This window comes from Misgurnus anguillicaudatus, chromosome 19 (assembly GCF_027580225.2).
Source record: "Misgurnus anguillicaudatus chromosome 19, ASM2758022v2, whole genome shotgun sequence".
Lineage (NCBI taxonomy): Eukaryota > Metazoa > Chordata > Actinopteri > Cypriniformes > Cobitidae > Misgurnus > Misgurnus anguillicaudatus.
In genome coordinates, this window is record NC_073355.2 from 36916757 (window position 1) to 36933393 (window position 16637).

Sequence of the window (16637 nt, forward strand, 5' to 3'; positions counted from 1 at the left end):
CGCGCATCTACTTCGCTCTACACGCGTGCATGCATTCAAACTGTTCAAGCAGCAAACTAGGCGCGGTAGACGTGATTTTGACGCCGCAAACGCGGTTGGTGTAAACGCAGCATTAGTTCAAATATGGTGGCATGTTAATAACGTTAAATCTCATTGGTTCTTGCATGTCTCATAACTATGTGTCATGTGTGTTTTCTCACATGCATGTGACGTCGCATCACGAGTCACATGAGCACCAATGGGATATTTTGGTAAACTACCTTTAAAGCTCCCATAACACAAGCTGTTTCTGCATTTCTGATGTTAATTTTGATTATCTATAGAGTAGTATGACATCCTTCATATCTCCGAAGAGTCTTTAGTTTAATCAAATTTATAAAAGACAGATCAACTTTAGCGATGGTTTCCGAAAAAAGCACAGAAACATTCAGGAGGTGGAGTCATGAGCCGTGGGAGGAGCGAGTCACTAGCCAAGTAACACTGTATACAAAACTGGATAACTTATGATTCACTACATGTTCGTGTCATTCACATTATATGCACTTATGCACCAATTTCTAACATAACACAGAAGTCTCAATTACCTCCTGCAACTCATGACCTGGTTGGGACTTTTCAACATAATCCAGCGTTAAACAAACACACACAAAAACTCGCTGCTACCCCGGATTAACAAATTATATCCATTGTTTTCATAAGGCTGACTTACTTCTTACATCTAAAAACACACTTTTTCTTTCGAGTCTTTATATACAAATAAATGTAGCAAACTTTCCAAAACTTTTACGAACGCTGGTTAAGTGCACCCTCCAAATGATTCATTTTAGCTGTTTGTTTGATCTCTGGGAATCAAACCCACAACCTTCTCTCTCTTATTTCCTATTTGTAGTAGATCTTTCCAGAGCTTCCAGCGAAGATGGCGTTCCTGCAGCGGAGGAAGCCATGGAAGCCACTGAAGAAGACCAGGAGAGCCCGGGTCAGGACAACAGTCAGCCGGGAATCTACACAGAGCACGTCTTCACAGATCCACTGGGAACTGAATCGTCTGGAGGCTCCACAAGCGCTGATAACCAGAGGTAAACTTCTGGACCTGTATCCTATTTTTTTATACAAATTATGATGGAATTCCCCAAAAATGTAATCCTATTACAGAGAATCGGATCAGGAAAGGGGTGAAGCGGCAACTGCAGGCGGACAGACAGGTCTGGCATCGGAGGAGACCCAGCGGATGAGCAGCGCTCTGCCCACCATGTGGATGGGAGCTCAGAATGGCTGGTAAGATAGACATTGCATAGCACTAGAAAATAAGTGAGGGATAATGTATTGGAAGCCAGGTTGTTATCGCAGAATCTAAGCAGGATTCGAGGTGAAGCATAGAGTCTTGTAGCACACTGAAGGGCTGGATATCACGATAACAACCACCTGCCTGTATTACACAGCTATTTACTTCATGAGTAAGGTAAGGAACATTAAAGCTCACATAACTCACGCTGTTTCTGCATTTCTGTTATGTTAATCTGGAGTATCTATAGAGTAGTATTACATCCTTTATATCTCCAAAGAGTCTTTAGTTTAATCAGATTTATAAAAGAAATATTAGCTTTACCGAATCTTTCTGATAACGTACGAAAAAATGAAGAAGGAGGAGTTACTACCGCGGGAGGAGCGAGTACGAGTCATGCAACACTATACAGTACAACACTGTTTAACTTATGATTCATTACATGTTCGTGTCGTTTATATAATATGCACACGACTATTTCCAACATAAGACAGAAGTCTTACTTACCACATGCAACTCATGACCCCGTTGGGACTTTTCAATGAAATCCAGCGCATTAAACACACAAGCAAAACTCCGCTGCTACCCCGGATAATAAACTATATCCATTTTTTCCATAAGGCTGGCTTTCTTCTCCTTACATCCAAAAACACACTTCTTCTTTCGTGTCATTGTTGAGTTTTGAAATTAAACAAACTGTCAGGTGATGTGATGTTTTTCCGGGGGAATTGCCCATAAAAAAAGTGATTCGTATAGAAACTCCCGAAATGTCAGCTGGACACATAATCGAAAAAAACTTTCTGAAACTTGAATGAAACCTGGTGAAGTGCATTCGGCACAGAAATACTCTGTAACACGTCCAACTGCTTTTTTGACACTTTGCCTACGTTTAGCATGAGGAAACAACTCTATAACTGTGTTAATAAGTCAGAATGCATGAAATACCATTGAACCCCCCCTTTAAATATTGAGTTGAAATATTTTATTTGCACATTTTTAACGAATGCAGGACTTCAGCGAGGAAAACCTGTTTACTTTTGGTTTTAAGATAAGACACAGGCCGTTTCTAGGCATAGGCAAACAAGGCGGTCGCCTAGGGCAGTGGTTCCCAAACTTTTTCAGTGTGCGGCCCCCCTTGTGTAAGGTGCCTTCCTTCGTGGCCCCCTAAAGAAAATTTGTGACAAAAAACTGTTCTAAAACTCAACATTTTAATAAAAAAAAACCATTAAATTATACAAAAAAGTAGTGCTTTTGGTTAGTAGCCTTATTTTTTTAGGTTAAACTACACAGAATTCATGATAAATTAATGTATTTCATAAAATGTCATAAAACTCGCAGCCCCCTTGGGGGCCCGGCCCCCAGTTTGAAAACCACTGGCCTAGGGCGCCACCAGTGGCAGGGGGCACCAAAGAGTGCATATACATTTTGACTGCTGCTTCAATGACAGGATTTAAAAATTGGACTTTTTAAATTATAAAAACTTTAATAGACAATGAAAAAAGTAAAATGTTTTATTTAACTGCTTTGTTTAATTTAACGCATTTTAGATTTGATCACATGTTTTTTTTACATGATTTGTGTTATTTGGATGTAATATTGCAAGACACATTGTATGATCTTGTTTGGGGGGTGCCAATAGGGGTTACGCCTAGGCCCTAGGCGTCTAAATGGCTAGAAACGGCCCTGTAAAAACAAGACGGTCAGATGTCACAAACACATTTGGTTTAATCATTTGTAATCTTATTAAAAGAAAAGTGACATTTCTGTGTAATATTAAACTGTACCTGTCAAAATGATTTGCAAAATTTGTGCTACCGCGTGTAATTAGTTTAAAGCGGCAGTTATCTGGGATTAACAAATCTGCAAATGTCGTGACTGGCCAATCAGAATCAAGCATTCCATCGAGCCGTGTAATAATTTGTAATAAAGTATCTTATGAGACTATACATTACATCAGAGCTTGATAAAGTATTTCATTATTTCAGAATAAAACATATATTCATAACATATCTCTTTTTGATTGCTTTACGTCTAGTTTGTACGTGCACTCGTCTGTTGCTCGCTGGAGGAAATGTCTTCATGCTGTTAAACTGAAGGATTCCATCTTAAATATAGTGTAAGTGGCATTTATATATTATATTTAAGCAAGCAGCTATCAATTATCAACTTTGAGTTTGTTTTGCAATATTATTTTATAAAGTAGGTAATGTATTGCACTGATATGCACCGGCACTTTGATTCAATCTTGGTGAAAAGAAAGATTGTAAATGGTTATATAGTGTTGTGATATATTGTTCCTCTGGACAGACATGTGAAAGGTCGTGTTTTGGTGGCTTTAGCTGATGGGACGCTGGCCGCCTTCCACAGAGGTCCTGGTAAGTCATCGTCCTTTTTTTATATTTTTAACAAACCCACTTACCGTTCAGTTGTGTGAAGCAATCTTTCTTCTGTATCACAGACAGCCAATGGGATTTAACCAACTATCACCTGTTAGACCTCGGCCGGCCGCATCACTCGATACGCTGCATGACTGTGGTGCATGATAAAGTTTGGTGCGGCTACAGAAACAAGATTTATGTGATTCAGCCCAGAGCTATGAAAATAGAGGTGTGACATTCATTTTTTTATTTATTTGACAATGTGACTGATTAATAATATAAAGGTGTGCCATATTTAATTATTGTGTACGTGTGCAACAGAGATCTTTCGACGCTCACCCTCGTAAGGAGAGTCAGGTGCGGCAGCTGGCTTGGGTCGGTGATGGTATTTGGGTGTCTATCCGGCTTGACTCCACCCTTCGCCTATTTCACGCCCATACCTTTCAACATCTCCAGGATGTTGACATTGAGCCCTATGTCAGCAAAATGTTGGGTGAGGATAATGCAGGCTGTGAATAATGTCTTTCTAAGGCTTATATATATATTTGTATAGCACTTTTTATATTATTGCCGTCCTCAGATTAATCGCTTTATTGTTTTCCTCACCGTTGGATCAAAGCGTCTGCCAAAGGCATAGATGTTGTTTATGTTCAAATATGGCCAAATCCAACCATTTGGTTCAAACCATTTGGTTATTTCAGTCATGCAAGACTAATGTCCTTTCTACTTGAATGGGGGAAGACATATATCTCCAAAATCATGTGCTAAAATCACAATTAAACAACATATTTCTGAGCAATAATTAAACCTGACATCAACTGTCATCATAGCTTTTGTTTCTTAAAATCAAATTGTGCTAAAACACCTTTATTTAAAGCTGTTTTAGCTACTGTGCATGCACACAGGCAAATCTGTTCAAAGCCCCTCCTCCAGAAAACCGTCAGTCTTTATCATTTAATGATTGGATCTTTGAACTGGAAGGGGGGATTTCTGTCACCAGAGCGACCATATTGAGCATTGCACTGTCCCCTATTCATATTAACAGGAGCGTTATATCTTGTTATATCCAATATCTTTTCAAATTAACCCTTGCTCAGATTTTCTCTGGTTTCCTTGTTTTTATTTAAGTCAAATATGGACATTTTCCAGGTAATTTTAAATCTTTGGTTGGATTTGCCAATATTTTACCCAACCATGAGTTGAACAACCCAGCATTCTTACCCATCACTCATCTCTTTACAGTATATCAGACAGTTTAACAATAATCAACTGGGTGTTTTTATGCATTTTGGAGAAATTCGGAACCTATTTTACACTACATATTCAATTATATAATTTTATTCAAATTAAATAAATTTCCAACACAAATTGCCCTATAGGGCCAAGCTGTTCTATATAATATTTTGCAGTAATTTTTTTAATAAAATAAAAAAATTATAGCATTAATTTCAAACCCATAACCAAAATAACATACAACCTTTTTAAAGTACAGATCTCCAATGCTCTTTAACTCATTCCCCGCCAGAATTTTTTGTGATTTTCACAAAAGTTTCACAAAATTCCTTCCAGGAAAATATATAGCAATTGTAAGTCGCTCTGTATAAAAGCGTCAGCTAAATGAATAAATAAAATAAATAAATACAATAAAAATAAATAAACATACAAATATATCAAAAGTAAAAGAACAGACCCTTTGCTTTAAAACAAACAATAAAAAACAAACAAAATGGGAAAAAACATTTCATCCTATCAATATTTTTCTCTCCTTATATATTTCTTAAATATGGGTATTTTTCTTCAAAAATTTTTTTTAGCCAAAAGCTAAAATAATTGCATTTTTGTGAAGAAATTTTGTTAGAGATTAGATTCAGAACGAACATCAACACATATTAATAAAATTAATAAATAATGTTTTGCTTTAGTTTTATTTATAAATTGGGAAAGTGGCCATCTAGTGGATAATTGTGGTATTACAGATAACCATAAAAACTCATGAGGAACAAATTTTTTCATGCAAATGTTAATTGACGAGATAACTCGTCAATGGCGTGGAAAGAGTTAATAATAGAGGTAGAAATTAATGCAAATGTAAACATCTCTGTTGTACAGGTACAGGAAAACTTGGCTTCTCCTTCGTGAGGATCACGGCTCTGATGGTTTCGTGTAACCGGCTGTGGGTTGGAACAGGAAATGGTGTCATCATCTCTATTCCACTATCAGACTGTAAGCCAATATCACAAACATGCACTACATTCACATAATGTCAGGGGCGCAGGATGTAGGGGTGCTGACCCCCCTAATTTCACAGGATTGTTTATATTTATTCATTCACAATGTCTATTTATATTAAGTGCAGATAGCGTCCCTTGTTGGCAAACGCTTTTTACATGCTCCACCAACCAATGTCTGATTTATAAAAGATTTAAAGTGGTCTAGACCTTGGTGATGTCATAGCTGGTTACTGCCATCCACACAGCACCCCTAACATAAAACCTCTTCCTGCGCCCCTGTATAATAATGTAGCAGTAATTTTGTAGGGATTGGGAAAGGTGGCAGCAGTACAGTCTCTTCAGACATCTCTCTCTCTCTCTCTCTCTTTCTTTCCTCCTGTCTCCATTATTCTTCTTTTGTGTTTTTTTCATCTTTTCTCTTCACAGCAGAAGGTCAATGCGGATTTCTAGGTCAGAGGGGTGAGTGGGAAACAAGAGATTGACAGCGGGATAATTCTCAGAGGAAACCCGCTTACTGTGTTTGTTTGCCTCCGTCTGCATCTTGCAAAGCTTTGTTCAATAATTTATGTGCGAGTTCCTTAATCTCAGTTTCTCTTTGCTTCATCTACTTCTCCCTGTCTCGCTCTTTATTTTTTTGGGTTATTATGCAGCTAACCAGAATTTACTTTAATATTAGCATCCCTGCAAGTTTGCAACTAGACATTCCTGCTTCCAATTTGCTAACAGTTTGTTTTGGGTTTGTTTGATTTGTTAGATCTTGAAATCTGCTATTTACAGCAACAAACGCACTTTCCTTATTTTTGTCATTTTTATGGCTGTGACTATGAGACTTTAGCCTGGATTTCACAGACAGGGTCAAAATTAAGGAATAGTCTGTGGCGAATGTACATTTTTGTAATTTAGCTAGAAATTAGGAATGCACTGATATTTTTGTTTTTTCCGCCTGTAATGTGCTGTACAAAAAGCATGAGATGATGCAGGATCTAAATGCAGATAAAAGACTTCCAAAACAGGTCCAAAACATGAGTACAAATCTAAAATATGAACCATGAAGACTGTGAACAAGAACAAACACACAGCAACTACATTCAATAACCAACAATGGTACATGAGGGCTTATAGGGACAGGGGACCAATGAAAACATGACACATCAGACAAGTAAACCAATGAGAACATGACACATTAGACAAGTGAACTAATGGGAACATGACACATCAGGGAACAGGGAAACTAGAGACTAGTATTGGGAGAAACAAAGCTTTTCGAAGTTTCGATATCAATTAAACCAATTGCTTCGCAAATTGATTCAGTTTTTCGAAGCTTTCGAAACACCACACACGCTGGCGACACCTGCTGGTAAAAATAGTGTAAAAGCAACAAGATCAGTTCAAACATTTGACACTATTTACAAAATAATAGCAAGACTTAATTATTTAAGCCATAATTAAAAGTGTATTCTGTGTTTTAGTTTTATTTAGGACAAACAAATCATTAAAAACTAACTAACTAACTAACGAACCACTTTTAATTATGCACGTTTGTCATTAAATCTGTCTATAAATGAAAGTAGACAAAATGGTTGTGTTATTAGTCAGAAGGATGAATGTTTTATAAACTTGCATAATAAAACTGACCAGAGTTCACCTGATCATATTACTGGTCATTTGTGATCAACTCCCCCTAGTGGTGAATCATCGGATTTTTGAAACGTTTCGAAACAGTTATGAAGCCTCGTTTGCTAAAATCACGTGACTTTGACATTTTGAAACCTGCTTTGAAACACTGATTCCAAACAAAAGATTCGTAAATGTTTCGAAGCCTTATGAAGCAGTTTTTCGAAAGCGACCATCACTACTAGAGACAAACATGGCAAACAATAACTTTAAAATTAAAGACATGAACACAGGACCGATACATTACACAGCCTAGTTCATCAAGAAAGTTGAATCTCTATAAAACGAAATTTACTTCGTCTGATAATCATGACAGAAAAAGGAAATTGGATCTGGAATGAAATCTTAAAGGACAACACCACCGTTTTTCAATGTTTTACTATGTTCCTACCCCAACTTAGACGAATTGGTACATCCCTGTTTTTTTTTCAGTGCGTGCACTTTATCTTTGTGCAGCGCGTCATGAATGTGTTGGCATGTGGGCTGGCCCCGTTCATTCCTTGGGATCAAAACAGGGATGGATTTAGGGGCCACCAAACACTTCCATGTTTTCCCTATTCAAGGTTTGAGCTATGATGTTATGAAGTGCTGCAAACTAAGTGCTCTTCCGCCATACAATATAGTTCTCATTTTTTATCCGCATAAAGAATTGCCAGGCTTTATTTTGTGCCACCATACTTACTTGTGTAACTTCTCATGTAACAGTCTTTAAATAGAGAAAACATGGAGGTGTTTGGTGGCTTCTAAATTCATCCAGTTTGGATCCTGGGGAATGGGTGGGGCTGGGCTGGGTGCTGACAAATTCATGACGCGCTGTACAGGGATTGAGTGTTTGCATTGAAAAAAATAGTTATGTGGTAGTTCATCTAAGTTGAGGTAAGAACATAATAAAATGTTGGAAAAAGGTGGTGTTGTCCTTTAAAGGGGTGTGGACTGGAAATTGAAGATGTGGGAAACCCCTGTGTTAGAAATGTCAGCATTTGCTTTAGTCATCTGTAGTTAAACATGTTTTTATTTTTGGGCAGCATCTCAAAAAACCGTGGGGGCGATTGCTTGTCGTCCAGGTGGGGCGGTTCGCGTGTACGGTGATGAAACCGTGGCTGCCGCAGTGACGGGATCATATGTACCGTACTGCTCCATGGCACACGCTCAGCTATGTTTCCACGGCCACAGAGACGCTGTTAAATTCTTCGCAACAGTTCCAGGTATGACCAGGTTTAAATCCTGTACAGTCCTGAAGGCATAGTGTATCATATTCTTTTTAAAGCAAACAAATACATCTTCAGCAGTTTTTATGTGTTTTGTATTATAACTTTGGAATGAACAGCTGTTGTATTGTGTATGTTCTGCTTCAGGTCAAGTTATTGTACCAGGATCTGAAGGTGTTCATGAAAACTCTGCAGAAAGTCCAGATGGCAAGAAAATGCTGATCATGAGCGGAGGAGAGGGATACATCGATTTCAGAATCGGTAAGACCTCATTAAGAGTAACAACAACACACAAGTCAATCTCTAAAAGTGCAAGTTATGCAGTGTATACTGCAAGACATAATGAAAACGAAATTAATTTAATGATTCACGTCATTTAAAAACAAGGAAATGTATGGTTTTCATGATATTTAGTAAGAACTCTGAAAAGACTGATGTTATCAAGGTCATGTCGGTGATAAAACAATAATAATATTATTTCACAGCTCTTTAAAATACTTGTCAATCACAGTCATGTACACTGCAAAAAATGACTTTCTTACTTAGTATTTTTGTCTTGTTTTCAGTATAAATATCTACATTTTTTTAAATCAAGATGAGCAAAATGACCTAAGAAAATAAGTCTAGTTTTTAGACAAAAATAAAAAATTCAAGTGAATGTGTGTTTAAAACAAGCAAAAATATATGTGAGATAAATGGGGTGAGAGAATTTTTCTAAAATTAACTGAATTAAGGCGGGGTGCGCATGATCTCTGTAAGCCAATGTTGACATTTAAAATCACCTAAATAAACACACCCTCACCCCAATAGAATTTGGCCCCTTTTTTGATAGATCCGCCTCACACATACATAACCCAGGCAACAATGTCGGTAGTAGACACCCACCTTACTGCTGAATGGCTACAAGTGTGTTTTGGTACTCGGACCAATTCCCTTTTCCAAAGTGTTTGATTTTCACGAAAAAATCTTAGTATTTTTGCCTTGTTTTCAGTGAAAATATCTAAAGGTTCTTGAATTGGGATGCTTTTTCTTGATGAGCGGGGCGACCCAGGAAGATAAGTCTAGTTTTTGGACTAAAGATATCAAATTTAAGTGATTTTGTGCATAAAACAAGCAAAAAAATCTGCCAATGGGGTAAGCAAATTTTTATTGAATTTTTCTTTTATTTATTGTTTAAGAAAAATGTTCAAGATTTTTTGCTTACCTCATTGGCAGATGTTTTTGCTTGTTTTATGCACAAAATCACTTAAATTTGATATGTTTAGTCCAAAAACTTGACTTATTTTCTTGGGTCGTTTTGCTTATCAAGAAAAAGCATCTTAATTTAAGAAATCTTTAGATATTTTTACTGAAAACAAGACAAAAATACTAAGAATTTTTTTTCTTGAAAATCATTATTTTGCAGTGTACACTCATTTTCATTAATTCACTAATTTTTTGCTCATAAAGAAAAAGCATCTTAATTTAAGAATTTTTTGATATTTTTACTGAAAACAAGTGAAAACACACTGCAAAAAATGATTTTTGTCTTGTTTTGAGTAAAAATATCTAAAACGTCTTGAATTAAGATGCTTTTTCTTGATGAGCAAAACATCCAAGAAAATAAGTCTAGATTTTAGACCAAAAATATCAAATTGAAGTGATTTTGTGCATAAAACAAACAAACAAACAAAAAATCTGCGAATGGGGTAAGCAAAAAAATCTTGACATTTTTTCTAAAACACTAAATTCAAGAAAAAAATAAAGAAAAATTTGCTTACCCTATTTGCAGTTTTTTGGAAAAAGCATCTTAATTTAAGAATTTTTTGATATTTTTACTGAAAACAAGACAAAAATACTAAGAATCTTTCTTTTTTGCATTGTGTGAGCTTTTTTTATCAGGCTTTTTTTATTTAGGTTCAGTAATTTCACTTTAACGCCAATGAAAAGGTAATTGAATTGAATGAAGGTATTTTCACAAATGCCACATTACTCATTTCACTGGTGTTTAACAAATTTGGTACAAAAACTGGTTTTCGCTACAAAACCCTGCAGCACATGCAAGCTTTTTTGGCAAAAAAACTCCCCTTGTTTGTTTTCTCCATTTGTTTAATATATATGCATGTTGGTATCAAACACCTAGTTCAAAACCCTCACACAAGTTTTCTAAATGTGTGTTCAATAACCAGTAGCAACCTTTAAATAAACATGCCCGGAGAAATATTTACTGAAAATATTCACTCCTTTACCTTCTCTCTTTCTCAGGGGATGATGATGGTGGTTTGGGGCGAGATGAAGATGAGGACTCTATTGAACCCACTTTAAAACTTCAATCTGCTCCTGCCAAACCCGAGCGCAGTTATGTCATAGTTTGGCAGGTTGCATTAGGCAGCGAGTGACTGACCAATCACAGCAGAGCTCTCTGCACTTAGAACAACGCCACATGGGCTTATTATTTTACGAAACACTTTTCTTAGTATTATTACTATTACAGACAGTATTAACAGTATTATTTTCAATACATACATTAAATTTAGTTATTTAATATTTGTGTTTAAATGTTTATTTAATCGTTCATGTGAACAGAAATAAGTATTGAAATGAAGGAAAAAAAACAACTTGTCACACAAATAATTCCAGTTTGTGTGTTAAAAGGTCTTAAAAATCACGTGAAAGCGAACAGTAAAGCGTGCAAACAGTTTACAGCTTGGCCAAGTATATCATTAATTTATAGAAATGTTTTTTTTTTTTGTGGAGCGATGAAGTTTGTTTGTGCACTACAGCGGTGGTAGCACTGTGTAGTTTATGTATATAGAAACCCAGAGAGCTATTTTTGCTATCTGTACGGTGTAGATCTTGTGCTGGTCAGCATAATTTCTCGCATGCACACAAGTCCTGTATCATTCCTACATGGAGTCCTGGAGCTCTCCATCGGGCTTTCCTTATGCTAGAGCTCGCTGGCACTTTAAAAACCTTTACCAACATACTGTAGACAGACTTCACAACAAACAGCAGATATGATGTGTTCATTTCAACTGAGATTGTATGCCCTTTCACCAAAGGATGAAACAAATAGGCAGAATAGAAACTAAACAGCCGAGCTGTACTGTATATTTCACATTGCTGAGGGTTTTGATGTTACAGTTATACTGTTAAACGAAGAAATGATGGACTAAATAATATTAATAAAAATGACAGGGATTGTATAATAAATTATTTCTATATTCTTTCTGTTAAATATTTGTTTTGCTTCAGCATTCCAGTTAATGTCAGTTTTGTCTGTATTGTATGTATGTGATTTTAATTTTAGTTGATTCTCAATAGTTTACTAGAGATTTCCTCTTATTTTGTATCTGTTCTGTGAGACACTTTTATCTGTACCTTGATATCAAATGCAACATTTGAATTTTTATTAGTAGACAGGGGATTATTTTTTTTATTCTGACACATTAAAGGGAATTTTATATGGTTGTTACCATTCCAGTATTTATTTTAAAATGAAAATGAACTGTGGTTCAGAATGTAACTTTATACATGTCTGTTAACAAGGACAATATTGTTTATTATAAATCCGACACCTTTAACTAATTGTAATCTTGTGTTTTTTTATTTTAAAAGAATTCATTAATATTGTTAACAGTATTATTTCATGACGCATAAACTCTGGATCATCAACACATTTATTGTGTAAAGCTATGCATGTTCTTTAAGTAAACTGCAGTTTGTTTGTTTATTTCGGTTTCTGTTGATCGTCCTAATTTGGGGTGATTTGTTGTGTGTGCATATCAGAGTGCATGTGTGTGTGTCTATGTATTGTACAATTGCATTTGTGTGCATGGATGAATGTGTTCGTGTGCATGTGTGTTTTGTGTGTGTATGCGTGTGTGTGTGTGTTTTAGTCACAATATCCCTCCAATCTTACTGTACTAGCTGTGTGTGTGTGTGTGTGTGTGCCTGTGTGTGTGTGTGTGTGTGTGTGTGTCACAGCTTGTCATAACTGTGTTTTTTGTCAAAGGTTTGCTAAAACTGCATCATAGCCTTATTTTTAAAAGTATTAAACTCAATTTCATTGGAAATTCAATTTCTTTGTTGTTTATTTCTCAGATATGCTTTGGATATTCCCGTACCTGTTTTCAGATTGGTTTGAGGCTGTAATTTTAAAGCAAATAACGTGAAATGTTTTTTTTTTTAGGTTTGTAGTTTCACATGATGGATAGATTATTTCCCCAGACATTATCATGAAAAACACCAGTTATTATTTTTTTATAATGGTCACAAGCCTTCTGTTGTTAATTTGCTTTTAAATTTAAGTCACCTAAATACTTTATAATTAACAAAAGTAAACTAGCAAATGGTTATGAAGAATGTTTGAATGAGTTGTAAAATGTAAATCCTTTACATAACAAATACAATAACAAAAAGCACCATAAAAATGTCATTAAAGTGAAATGGTCACTTTCAATGGTCACTAATCAAATAACAGACACATTTAAACATTCAATGAAAACCTCCATTATATATCCCACAACTTAATACTCAGTTGAATATTAATCTGTATTTCTTTCTATATAGGAAGTAAAATTATTCCACGTGCACTTGTGATTATGTTTCTGGTTATTAACATGTTAAGGTGAAATAAGATGATGGGGTACTTGATAGCTGTCATCATACTGTAAATCATACAAAGTTTTCGCCAGCAGGTGGCAGCACTGCACTGTTTTCTCTCACCTGCATCGACACGCTTGACACGTGCAGCTCAAAGAGCACGCGCAAAACTACCTAAGCTGCGGAAATTACGTAAGAGCGACAGCTGCTTTTACTGATTTCAGAGGCTCGTGCGCTCGAACTCTCTTTACATTTTTTCTAAACCACACAGACGAGGTATATACATCACTCAATGAATTATACTCTGTAAAATGCTTGAACATTATGCATATTACATGTGGATTTTAAAGCTTCATAGAAAATAATATATAAGGGCATTAAACTTAATTTGTACCCGTTTATAAACAATATAGATTAACAGGTAGTAAACGCTAGTTCTTTATCGCCCACTTTTTCTTCTCTTTCCCCCCACGTTCTCTTCTTAAGTACGTTTGTAATTAAGTGACGTCACATCGTAAGTTCACAAAAACATTAATTGATTTGGTGTAAATGTTTTTTTAATGCCATTTCTCACTTAAAGTAAGTTACAGCTAATTACTGTGGATGTATATCAAAATATGAACGTATTGCTTCTGGTACAAACTGCCACAGTAGGCTACCGTTTATTTGCAGTTTTGTCTCTTTAGCGAATTTCTAGAGACTTGTAACACATTTATTTATTTCAAATCTAACGATACACTTTATGTACAAACTTAAGCTTTTTACAGTAAGTTAGATGGTCGTAAGCGCGATTTTAATGACAACAGAACCAAACAATATGTGAATTTGAACTGCTTTATTGACTTAAATAAAGCCAATATCGGCTGTATTATAACAAAGCACGTTTCCTACAGGAATAGGAAAGAGGCAAAACAGATGTAAAGTGCCGAGACTAAACATAATGCAAATTGGAATCATGTTTTTATGAATATGCTAATTAGCACATGACGTCATCTGAGGACATTCTTCAGCATTTTAACGCAGGCATTAGCTGCTTTGCTAACAATTATGTTATTGCATCACAGTTACTACAATGTTAGAAGCTTAATATCCTTAAATGCAAGGTTTGTATGCTGGTATGACTGCACAATGACACTGAATAATAATGCGGCGTGATATGCGATATAATAATGCTTTAAGTTTGTAAAATCATAAAACAAAATTTGTAAAAACTTTATTTATATAACCAACATACATGTTTTACATTATTTCTGGTAAAAAGGAAGCATATATGTCTCATTAGTCTCTCTCTACATCAACCTAAAACTTTGATATACATTTACGATATTTTGATAATTTCAGTATTTCTTGCAGCCCTATATGCTTATTTTATATCTTTAATATTCCCATTTCAAATGCCCTCTCTTGCATTATAAAAACAATGTCAGGGTTGCCTCATTGTGAGTCACATGACTAAAGTTTCACCAGTGTCATGAGGGGACGTCCTTCCTCTCCAGCCCCTCAGGACAGTGATCTATATACATAGAGCCGCTGCTATTGACCTTATGCTTCTCTGTGATGTATATTTAGGTAGGGTGTAAGTGTGTCTGGCCAGGATTTGTGCACGTGTGTGAAGCGTGAAGGTCTCTTTCGGTGAATCATGATCTCTGTATGTACACAATAGAGCAGCTCCAGTGTTTATTATCGTGTGCCGTCCTGTGCACCTGTTCTTACTATAGAAACATAACATATGAAGCCTTTTTATCACAGGATAACAACAGTTATATTAGTGCAAATTTGAATGCAAGCTGATTTTTAAGACGTTATGAGAAAACATTGCATGCAAGACACCCATATGGCAATGAATTTTTTAACATCACCGTAGCTTCTCCAGACGAAAATAGCAATAAAAGAGTCATGCTCAGATTTTTTATGATAAGCAGTCTGAAACTGTCTGTTCAATGTTTTTTTTACATTAATTATGAAGCTGTGTACTTATACTATATGTGACCCTGCACCACAAAAACAGTAATGAGTAGCATGGGTATATTTGTAGCAATAGCCAAAAACACATTGTATGGGGCAAAATTATCGATTTTTTTATGACATAAATCATTAGAATATTATGTAAAGATCATGTTCAATGAATATATTTAGTAAATTTCCCATATTTATATCAAAACTTTATTTTTGTAAGTTAATGCAGTTGCTAAGGACTTTATTAGACCATTTTTAAATATTTCGATTTTCCCTCAGATTCCACATTTTCTTAAGCATATTTATTCAGCTTATTTATTTATGTATAAATCTTAATTAAAATAAATGAACCCTTATGACTGGATTTGTGGTCCAGGGTCACATATGTTGACTGTATGTCTCATTTGATTGTCTTTTTATTTCTCCAAAGGACAATGAGAAGAAACGCCCGAGATGAAGTTCAAGTGAGTCTCTCTTTGCTATGAAAGGGAACCTCCGAGCAATAACACAAACTCTATTAGGTTTTCTTTACTTTCAGCAATTTGTTAATGAAGTGAATGTGAATTGGTAGTTAGTTAGTTTGTCTGCTAACCTCTCATTACTGTCCGTCCACTGACCTTTCCGCTTATTGATGTGTTTGTAATTTATCAGGTCTCTGTGGACTGTAATGATTCAGACTTTTATATCCCTGCACTGCACTACAGTTCTCCAAAGTTAGAGGTACCAACCAAGTAAGTGTGTGTGTGTGTGTGTGTGTGTGTGTGTGTGTGTGTGTGTGTGTGTGTGTGTGTGTGTGTGTGTGCGTGCGCGCGCGCGTGCTTGTGTGTGTGTGTGTGCACGCACTCAGCATGTTTTTGTGCTCAGCTCACAAAGGCGTCCCTAAATTTATCCTGACAGTCTCTGGGGAAAGGCGTAAAGAACAGCGCTTATAACCACTGAGGGTTTCGCAGAGCACAAAACTAGAACAAGAGCACATCAGACAGCCTTTATAACAAAACCTGCCAGGGGACGTTAGACTCCAAGCAGATACGGTCCATGATTTTCATAGGTCAGAAGTACACAGAAGTTACTTAAAGGTGCCAAAGAATGCATTGAAATGATGTTAAATTGTTTTCTTACATTACATCTATATAGAAGGCCTGTGGCTTTATTAAGTGCAAAAATTATCCAGAGACTATTTTAGATGTCCATTTACAACCCTAGGATTTGCCTTTAAAATAAAATGGTCTATTATTACCTTATTTGAAAGGGTCATGAAAAATATTCTTGAGCTCTGCTCTGATTGGCTGTTTCATAGAGCATCTCGCGAATTAAACATTTTGAT

General features: G+C 35.9%; 1 protein-coding gene and 1 long non-coding RNA gene across 9 annotated transcripts in view; both read left to right on the forward strand.

Moving 5' to 3' along the window:
* Positions 1-12833, forward strand: part of spag9a (sperm associated antigen 9a) — a 46778-nt gene extending 33945 nt beyond the window's left edge. For 4 of the 8 annotated variants that reach the window (XM_055194753.2, XM_055194756.2, XM_055194754.2 and 1 more), the window contains 11 exons: positions 890-1076; positions 1153-1275; positions 3318-3398; positions 3590-3657; positions 3741-3889; positions 3982-4153; positions 5770-5883; positions 6318-6350; positions 8591-8770; positions 8921-9034; positions 11018-12833. In XM_055194753.2, the coding sequence (XP_055050728.2) occupies positions 890-1076; positions 1153-1275; positions 3318-3398; positions 3590-3657; positions 3741-3889; positions 3982-4153; positions 5770-5883; positions 6318-6350; positions 8591-8770; positions 8921-9034; positions 11018-11151 (1355 nt within the window). In that variant the 3' untranslated portion in view covers positions 11152-12833. The remainder of the gene's footprint in view (positions 1-889; positions 1077-1152; positions 1276-3317; positions 3399-3589; positions 3658-3740; positions 3890-3981; positions 4154-5769; positions 5884-6317; positions 6351-8590; positions 8771-8920; positions 9035-11017) is intronic. The other 4 variants (XM_055194755.2, XM_055194759.2, XM_055194757.2 and 1 more) reach the window with 2 other exon arrangements.
* A 1541-nt stretch (positions 12834-14374) lies between these two features.
* Positions 14375-16048, forward strand: LOC129423943 (uncharacterized). The gene is made up of 3 exons (XR_008637914.2): positions 14375-15005; positions 15744-15777; positions 15965-16048. It is a non-coding gene; the product is annotated as an uncharacterized lncRNA (long non-coding RNA).
* The last annotated feature ends 589 nt before the right edge of the window (positions 16049-16637 follow it).